Genomic DNA, 9,102 nt, shown 5'->3' on the forward strand with positions numbered 1-9,102 from the left:
GCTGACACCAAGCCTGAATCAGCAGGCTCTGTGGACCAAAGCCAAGTGTTGCTTGTTTCATTTCGGCCTCTCACACGGGCACAGATGGGCACAGGCACGTAAGCAGGTACACACCGTAGATCACACTTCCACTCTCTCTGAGCTCCCACCAGGGACAGTCTAGCCCAGGTTATATGCCTGCCCAGGGGGCAGGGCTTGTCCCGGCCCCATTCGGCTCCAGGCGAATCCCTGCCCCTTGCTGGGCTTTATAGCCCAGGTTCTCCTAACCACCTTCTCATCCCTTCACCTGGCACCCCATCTCCTAAACTGCCCTGGCTAAGCCCCTGCTATGCCTCCTCTAAAGCCTTGACCCCACCTCCCCCAAGGGTGCCCAATCAGTGTTGAGAGTGGACTATGCATAGAGCCCTGAGAATGTTAGCAGAAACCCAGAAAAACACAAAATCCAGTTGGTTCTAGCCCTGGGGGGGCTGCCAGTCCTGGTGAGGAGCTCGGATATGAGGACAGGAAAGTTGGAGAAGTCCGACCCAGACAGACCCATGATTATCACCAAGGGGAGCAGAGCCGTTCTACTGGAGTTGTAGGGTTCAGGCAGGGCTTGGGGGCTGGGGCCTGCCTCTGGCAGGAGCACCCCAGAAAAAAGGGAAGGTATTTCAGAGCAGGAGCAAACCAGCATCAGAGGGATAGCAAGCCAGCTTGTATGAGCCACTGAGTTAGGCCACATGGGTGGGCAGGGACATCCCAGCTGCCCTGGATTATCATGGGCCAAGCAGGCCTGATTCCTGGGTGGTCGCAGTGCCTGCTCTCCAAACACCCCCAGCCAAACTCTCCCATAGCATTCACTGCAGGCAGGCATGGCTGTCCTTCACTAGCCTGTCTCCTTGCCAGGCTGTGAGTGCCCAAGGACAGGCCTGCCTGTCACCTCTGAATTCCTGGGGACCAGCACAGGGTCTGCACACAGGAGATGCTCAGGAAATGTTTGCTGAGGCCCTGGCAAGCTGGGAGAGTGGACCCATTGGTGGAGGGAGCTGGAGATGAGGCTGGGCCATTTTTTTCCTGAGTTAGCAGGAGTTCCGTACTGTATCCTGATCACCTGTAGAGATGTGCGGCAAGCTCGGTTCTCGTCCCAGCTCTGTCACAAGTGAAGAGGTCACTTCCTGTAATTGGGCTTGTTTTCTCTTATGTGAAATGAGGGCATGGGACCAGCTGATGTCTAAGAGCTCTTCCAGAGCCAGCATTTCGGGAAGTTCTGCCCTCATCTGGTGCCAACGGCTCGCCTCTCTCCTGTGGCCTGTGAGCCAAGTCCTCCCCACACCACAAGGGGGAGCTCTACACACGCCCCAGGCAAGCACCTGGCTCCAAACCCACTAACAAACCTGTGTGCGCAGGTGTGCCAGGTGGGCACTCACATGGGAAAGGTTGTGCCTTCTCAGACACAGGACTCTGGGAGCCCAGCCACCAGGCCCACCACAAAGTGACCTGGCACACAGAGATCGTAGAGCGGAAGTCTGGTGTTGAAGGAAGTCTTCAGCACCTCAGTCCAGTCCCCCTCCCTCATGGCTCAGACCTGGTTGCAGAGGAGGGACCATGACCATTTTTGTGAATACTTCCTGGCTTTCCTGATCTGCCTAATTCCTAGGGAAGAAAAAGACTCACCAGTAGGATTCGAATATTTTAATTTGGGAATGACCAGCTTCTTCCTGCCCTCCCTCCCCAAAACACCTCCTTCCTGGTAGAGCTTCATCGGGAGACAGAGCTCAGAGCACTGAGCCCCACAGACAAGTCCCTGGTGACTTCTCAGGCCAGACTCCACCTCTGAAGGCCTGGCTGGGGAGCAGTGGGCTGTGGGCTAGTGAATCCAAAGAAAAAGTGTCTGGGCTGCACTGTTCCTTTTGTCTGGCTAGTCCTAGGAGCCAGGTAGCTCAGGGTCACTGCTGGTCCTCTGTGAATATGGAGCCAGGCCGGGAAGGGCATGTCAGGATCAGGGAGCCACGGCACGGGGTGGAGGGGGCACGTCCTCTCCCCAGAGCACAGACACTCACCCTGGGTGGTCCTGGGAGCCATCTCGGTCCGGTAGATCTTGAAGGCATCGTAGGCAAAGACGGAGACCAGGATGATGCCAAACACCTGTGGGAGTAGGCACGTAGGCATGGGGATGACGCAACGAAGGCCGCCGGCCATCACATACTAGGGAGAGGGAGGTGGGCGGTACGGGGCACGGTGTGAGCCCAAGCCCGGGGCGCTGGCTTGGGCTTGTGGGGAGGCACCGAGAGTGTGCAAACGCCAGCCAGAGGCCCTTAGAGCCTGGGGAGCTCTGTGGGGCTGGACTCACAAAAGCAGCGATGGCAGCTCCATCCCGGGAGGTCACAGCTGCAAAGGAGACCACCAGGAAGATGATGATGGCACTGACACAGCGGAGGAAGTCCTGGGGGATCGGGGGGGGGGGGATGCAGGGTCAAAGGGAAGTCAGAGGGCAAGAGAACATCACCCTGAAGTTTTCCAGGCTATTCAGGGGCTTGACCCTCAGGCACTGTGAACCCCTACATGGAGATACCCCTGGGCACGATATAAAGCACTTGAGACAGAGCCAGGGAAGGGATGCAGGTGAACGCAGAGCGGCCAGGACTAGGAGCCAGGACTCCAGGTGGGGCAGGGCTGGGGCATGCGGGCCAGGAGGTCCAGGGGCAGGGGTGGGGCGGGACCTTCGGTGAGTGGGAGGTCGTCCCCCTTGTCAGTGCCTCATAGCTGTGAAATCCGTGTAGGGTCTGGGCCCCATACTGCCCCAGGGAAAGGACAGAGGCTGGGAGGGAAAAGGAAAATTTTGCCTTCAGAGAAGAAAGGGACCAGAATGGTGAGGGGGCAGGGTCCCTCACCAGACAGGGCCAGTTCAGCCGATCGAAGCGCAGGTAGTACTGGGTGGCGTAGAGGAAAAGGAAGGCGAGCGTGATGAAGAACTCCAGCAGTGCTGCGGCCATGTAGGCGGAGATGGAGGCCGTGAAGCAGATGAAGATGATGAAGGTCAGGGCCTGCAGGACCAAGTGTGTGAAGCTTGCCAGGAAGGGGACACAGGCCTGGCCAGATTTTTTGCCTTCCCCTCCTCGGGAACTCCCCCAGGCTGGCCCCCACCACCCATCCTTGGAGGTCTGCCCATCCCTGGTAGCGGGAGCCACACTCCAAGGTGTTTGCCCATTGAGGGCAGTCTCCAGCTTCCCAGCTCCCCCTGCCCCTGGCTCCCAGCAACCCCAGCAGTTTGACCAAGCTGCACCCCTCCAGGGGGCACCATTCTATGGAACCCACAAAAGAGGTGTCCTGCTGAAGCCCAGGGTACAGAGTGAACATCAGCCCCTGGAGTCACGCCCACAGCAGCCCTGCACCCCAGGAGGGACCCCCATCCCGCAGTACTTTCCCCACTCCCGGATGTCTGAAACTCCTCTAAACAAGAATCAAAACAAGGCCTTTGGTTCACACCAAGAGACGAGGTTTAGAAGGCAGATGCTCCATGGTGGACTCTAAGGGACGCTTCAGCTCTGGCGATGTCGGTGACACATAACTCAGTGAACTTAGGTTGAGACTAAGGTCTTGCTAAGTGACAGGGGAAGATCCTGTCCCGAGAGCAGATGTTCACGGGGGGGGGGGCAGACACAGATAAAGGGGGACTGCAGGAAGCGTGCCCTTTATGTCCTAACCAGTTCTTCCTCCTGCCACTGAAGCTGCTGTAAGGGCCTTCAGATGGAGAGGGAGCCAGAGGGCCGGCGGGCGGGGAGGTGAGGGCAGGGCAGCTGGGGCAGGAGAGGTGTCCAGAGAGCCCGGGAAAGGGGACCGCTGAGGGGCGAGCCCAGTGGGGGCACTGGGCAGAAGCGGGGGGAGTAGGATCAAACTGGGAGAGATGGAGGTGCCAGGTTGGGGAGGTGGCCGTTACCAGCTCAGTTTCCAGCAGGATGCCTTTGAGGGAGGAGAGGAAGGTCTTGTCCACGGCGAAGCCCTGGAGCCCCGCAGCTGCCCCCTCTGCGGGGGGCCCGTCCCAGCGATCCCGAGCACTGAGCATCTCCGTGGACCCCACCAGGCACAGCCCCCACTGCCACCAGCCCGAGAAGGGAACTGGGAAGACGAAACCTGGAGAGATGGGAAAGCAAACAGGAGCAGGGAGGCACTTGGAGAAACCTGCAAGAGAAGCAGGCAGGCCGGCCGAGGGGCCTGCGGGAGAGGCTTGCCCAGATGGGCCTTCTCCCAGCTGCCCAGAGTGCCCCTGCTGGTGCCTGCACCAGCCCCCCCAAGAAGCACGTGGGGAAGGGAGGGGAGGGGCGGGGCGGGGAGGAGTGGTCAGCCCTCCCCTTGCTGGAGCCCAACCCCCACCCAGAGAAGGGGAGCAGGGAGGAGGGGGGAAAGGAGGAGGTCCACACAGAAACTGGGAGGAGCTGGGAGGTGAGCCGAGGAAGGAGCTAGACTAGGAGCCCCCCAAGGACCCAAGCCTGAAGAAGTTTGCATCCCCCTCCCCTAACTCCTGTCTTCCTGGCTGTCCTTTCTCCCTTTTCCTTTTAGGGAGGGTGGGAGCTGGAGGCCGGCCCAGGCAGCACCCCCCAGGACCAGGCTGTAGCAGCCAAGACGGAGGACAAAGGCAGATTGTTGGGGGGACAAGGGGGCGCTGTGTGCCTGCTGCAGTGCCTCAATGGGCCTCTGTCTGTCCAGCATGCCAGGAGGGCAGCCTGACCCCCACCCCAGGGAGCCAGAGAAAGGGAGGGATGGGAGGCCACAGCGGAAACTCTGGAAGGCAGAAGGACAGGGTAGTAGGTAAGGGCTGACCGTGCGGGAAGAGAAGGGATCAGGCTGGGGAGCCTGGTGTTCAGGCACCAGGGACGCCAAGACAAATTAGGCCATTTTGAACACAGATTATTTATTTGGATAAGTCTCTCCATTCTCAATAACAGCCTCTTCCTCAGAGCCTAGTAACTGCACCAGGTATGTGCAAAGTAGATGTCACTGAGTGCTGGATGGATGGATGGATGGATGGATGGATGGATGGACGGACGGACGAACACATGAAATGAGGGGCTCTCCATTGGCAAAGGGGGAAGTAGCAAGAAAGTGCTTGTGCTGTGCCAGGGCAGCTGGGGATGGGAGACAAGGAAGAGATGGGGGTGGTAGGCTCTAGAGCCTTAAAGACCTTTCCCAAGAGGAAATGCCAGGATGTCCTCTTCTGGCAGCCATAAGCAGCTCTGTTGCTTCACCCCACATTTCCCACCCACTCCAAAAAGTGAGACGTGCAGTTCCCCCCAAAGTCCCCGATCCTGCCCCACGGTCCTGCTGCTCCAAGTAATGCTTTGGAGGGGTCGAGCATTCAGGCGTCCTGGCTCACCGTGGCGGGTGGTCCGACCAGGAACCAGGCACGGGCGGCACGGCTAGGCCATCACTCGCGGCCGCACACACACACAAGCCAAGGAGACAGGGTAGAGCTTCTGTTCCAGGCAGTAGCCATCATGGGCACCCTGCTTGCCAGGGCATGGCCGCCGGTAGAAGACGGTCTGGTTGTGGTAGAGCAACTCCGAGTTGCCAAGGGGGTCCATGTGGGAGCCCGTCTGTAGGCTGACACAGTGTGAACACAGGCAGCGGGCGTGGTACAGGTCCTGGGGGAGCCGGTTCAAGTCCCTGTCCAACCTGTGGGGGTAGCACTCAATCAGACCCTGGAGGGAGGCTGGCGGGGCGGGCAGGCAGGGGATGGGGTGGGGTGCCGGAGTGGTGATGCTGGAGGAAGGAAATGTGGTGAGGTGGGCCTGGCTTTTGTCCCAGCTCTTGCACCCACTTCCTGAGTGACCCCCACCCCTCTGGGAGTTATTTTCCCCTGCGGGCAGTGAGGGGCAGGGACGGAGGGGTGGTTTTCTGGCCTCGGAGCCTTGCAGAGGCAGGGGAAGGTGAGCGACCTCCACCACACAGGCACTGCTTCCATCTGATGTACCCACTGGGCTCGGGCATGAGGTTTCTTTTTGTAATTGTTATTACATTATTAGGTTTTTTTTTTAATTATTATTATAAAGTAAAAACTGCTCTTACATCCCAGTATGAAACACTGTAAAGTGAGGACATCAGTCTCCCTACCAGTCCCCCTCCCCAGAGGGAGCCGCTGTCAACCATTACTTGCACATCCTTCCAGACTTTTCATGCATCTGTTATAAGCACATGTAAGCGTGCGCGGTAAGACTTATTTACTTATTCTGAAAGGGTTTTGTGGCCAAAACAAGACTTGAAATGTAGACCCTCCAAAGGTCTGGTCCTCCCAAGGACTAGCAGGAAACAGCCGCTGGGTTCTAAGACCATTCTCTATGCAGACAAGCCCTCACGAGCTGGGGCTCAGCTAGAGCCGCGTTTCCCGGCGTGGGTTCCCTAATAAGTACCCTGCAAGAAAGGGGGCCCGGGGCCAAATGAGTTTGGGAAACGCTGAATTTATGGTTTCTTTTCTGCGGACTTCTTGCAACTTTCAATGTGCTGGGCACATTATGAATCTCCGAGGGGTGAGGGCTGGAACAGCTTTCCCCACACTTCACTGTCATCACTTTTTTCTGAGGAACAGCCTGTGGGATGAGTATCGCAAAGAACACTTTGGGGAAGATCAGCCAAGTAGTCATCAGGGGTTCGTGGCCCCCAAACAAGAGTTCTGGACCCCAGCCAAGTCAGCCATCTGGCACCCAACCTCTCCAAAGTGGTTCCCACCTCGTTGGAGTTAGCCCAGGACCCAGCCAGACTTCCAAGACCACTTCAAAGCATGATGACCTGGAGTCTCCACCTGGGATCTAGTCTCAGCCTAAGCTGACCTTCTCTTTACCCACTGAACTTGTCCAGCCATCCCCAAAGCCAAGGTCAAGCCGGAATTAGACTTATGGGGAATGGGAACCCAGGCACCCCAAGAAGACGCAAGACAGAGATCCCTAAGGCCCTAATTTTTAATATTTTGCACATTGTTCCAATTTCTGTGCTTCCTAATATGTTTTGCAGCATGGCACCAATAGAGAATTTTAATATTTGTGTGGCACACTGAACGAGAGTAAGACCGCCCATAATCACAGATAACCACCCCCAGAGTGGAGGCTTTCACTAGCCTGGTACACTTATAACCCATCCAGGGACCGGGGCAGTCACATTGGGTATTGAGGTGCTTCATACCTGTAGCATACCCTTATTCCCTGATATTTCAGTTAGAAAAACATGTCCCATTTGTAGGGACAGAAGAAGAAGGAGGGGGAGGAGGAAGAGAGGAAAAGGAGAGAACCGACCTTTTCTGTACTAAGTACAGATTTGACGTACATTATTTCACCTGATCTGCATGTTGGCCTGGGGGGTATTACCTCATTTTACAGATGAAAAAAACTGAGCTTTGAAACCTTAAGGAAGTGGCTCAAAGTCACCCACTAAGAGTGAGAGCTAGAACCCAGACTAGGCCTTGCCTAACACCCAAACCTTTATGGCCTCTCTGAGGGGCAGGCAGGCTGGACTTGGGTGGAACCCCTTCCCCCCCCCCCCACCCCGGGGCCTCTCACATACACCCTGATGGACAGACATACTAGCATTCGGGAGGGGGCGACAGACTCACTCATAGCTCCAGGGAGAGATAGACCTGCTGTTGAGGGGTCCGTCTTCACTGGCCCTGCAGGATTCTGGGTGGTGGGTGAGGCTAGTGGCCTCTCGGGGGAGCTTGAGCACAGTGTTCCCCTTCAGAGACTCGTGAGCGGGGTCCTGCCTTTTGCTGGGGCAGCATCTGGGCCAGTGGGTGCAGTCCTTCCGGATCCGAAAATTGAGGCTGTGGGTTCCCATGGCCATTACCAAGAACACAATCACCTACGGGGAAAGGCCAGTGAGAGAACTGCTCTCAACTAATCAGGGTGCTCCCTCCCCAGCTGTTCCCTGAGAGCCTGGTTTCCAGCTCCACCTGGACCCCAGCCCCAAACCCAGAGCCTGGCCTCTCTCCACCCTCAGCAACGTCTCAGCACCTGTCAGGCCCCCTCGCACTCACCTGGTTCATGCCTGATGCTTCTCGCCCAGCCACGGTGCTGCACTGGCTGACAGGTGGGGCCTTGTGGAAGCAGGCTGACTGGAGCAGCTGGGGCGCCCTGGTTTTATTTTCAGCAAACCTGTTTTGTTTATTCAAATTTATTTCCACGACCTTTTGGAGGGAGTGACCTGACATTAAAAAACAAAACAAAACCAAAAAAACCCTGCAAGTGTTTCCAAAAGCTGCTTAAATGTTATATTCATGGAAGTTATAATTCACATCACACCTGGGGAGCCTATTGGGGAAAATCTGTTCTTTGCACCTTTCTGGGTGTGGGGTCAAAGTAATAGTATTCTGCTATTCTGGGCATTGGAGAACTGGCATTATGGGAATTTCCCTGGTTGGCTTGGTACCCCAAATTCGGGAACATCATCTGGTCTGTCTTCAGGAGGCCTCATTTCCATGCCCCACCCAGGGCCTTGTCTCAGCCATTCCCTTTCTTCTCAGAAAGCCTCCTGATCACCCACCTTAGTGAACACTTCCCTCTATCTACTTTGACCCTTAACCCTTCTGTTCTCTGACCCCTTCCTCGCTTTCGATGATGCCAACATCTAGGACCCCCATCACCCAAGACTTCTTCCTCATTGTCCATTACCCACTCCCTAACTTCCCCTCACCCTCTCCAGTGGCTGCCTCACCCTCCATCTCACCCTTCCCTGACCCCCTTTGGGCCAGGGATGCAGGATGCCTAAACCCACAGGACTGCCAGGAATGCCCTGACCCCATCAGTTTGTTGGCTGGACGTGCAGGTCTGTTGGAAGAAGATGTGGGTGGTTGCTTCCATTGCATGAATGAGGTGAAGCCAGGAAGGGGAAGGGCTTAGTTCTTAACAGCTTCACCTAAGACCCAGCAGGTGGTCCCAGCTCCAGAGCAGGCCTGCCCCTACCCCAACTCAAGGGCGCTGGGGACAAGGGCCATAGCTGGGGTAGCTGCCCTTCTCAGACTATGGGACAAGTCCATTCAACCTCAGCTCCACCCCCAGCTCCGTGGGCCACTGTTGGCCAGGAAGGGGCATATGTGCTCAGAAATGCTTTAACTAGGCCTAACCCCAAAGACATGAGTCAGCC

The 9,102-nt window shown here is 56.7% G+C and overlaps 2 protein-coding genes across 2 annotated transcripts; both read right to left on the reverse strand.

The window, feature by feature from the left end:
- Positions 1 to 1,925: 1,925 nt before the first annotated feature.
- Positions 1,926 to 4,261, reverse strand: CMTM5 (CKLF like MARVEL transmembrane domain containing 5). Its single transcript, XM_088025174.1, has 6 exons — positions 4,184 to 4,261; positions 3,917 to 4,072; positions 2,871 to 3,023; positions 2,330 to 2,422; positions 2,040 to 2,124; positions 1,926 to 1,939 (listed from the first exon to the last, which is right to left on the reverse strand). Exons 2-6 carry the CDS (start codon positions 4,040 to 4,042, stop codon positions 1,926 to 1,928), a joined length of 471 nt encoding a protein of 156 aa, XP_087881300.1. The 5' UTR covers positions 4,043 to 4,072; positions 4,184 to 4,261.
- A 1,132-nt stretch (positions 4,262 to 5,393) lies between these two features.
- On the reverse strand, positions 5,394 to 8,005 carry IL25 (interleukin 25). Its single transcript, XM_028114754.2, has 3 exons — positions 7,997 to 8,005; positions 7,577 to 7,821; positions 5,394 to 5,649 (listed from the first exon to the last, which is right to left on the reverse strand). Exons 1-3 carry the CDS (start codon positions 8,003 to 8,005, stop codon positions 5,394 to 5,396), a joined length of 510 nt encoding a protein of 169 aa, XP_027970555.2.
- Positions 8,006 to 9,102: the final 1,097 nt, after the last annotated feature.

The sequence above is a fragment of the Eumetopias jubatus genome, unplaced genomic scaffold (genome assembly GCF_037043125.1).
Source record: "Eumetopias jubatus isolate StellerSeaLion01/CBP00866 unplaced genomic scaffold, mEumJub1_p1.0 scaffold_7, whole genome shotgun sequence".
Lineage (NCBI taxonomy): Eukaryota > Metazoa > Chordata > Mammalia > Carnivora > Otariidae > Eumetopias > Eumetopias jubatus.

What these genes read in the sequence shown, in the direction of transcription:
- IL25 (XM_028114754.2), bottom strand. An exon ending in ATCTCTCCCTGGAGCTATGA is followed by an intron (nt 5,650 to 7,576) that starts GTGAGTCTGTCG and finishes CTACCCCCACAG; the next exon opens with GTTGGACAGGGACTTGAACC.
- CMTM5 (XM_088025174.1), bottom strand. Translation starts at nt 4,042, where the DNA reads ATGCTCAGTGCTCGGGATCGCTGGGACGGGCCCCCCGCAGAGGGGGCA. An exon ending in TCCTGCTGGAAACTGAGCTG is followed by an intron (nt 3,024 to 3,916) that starts GTAACGGCCACC and finishes TTGGTCCTGCAG; the next exon opens with GCCCTGACCTTCATCATCTT. An exon ending in GAGCTGCCATCGCTGCTTTT is followed by an intron (nt 2,125 to 2,329) that starts GTGAGTCCAGCC and finishes CTACTCCCACAG; the next exon opens with GTGTTTGGCATCATCCTGGT.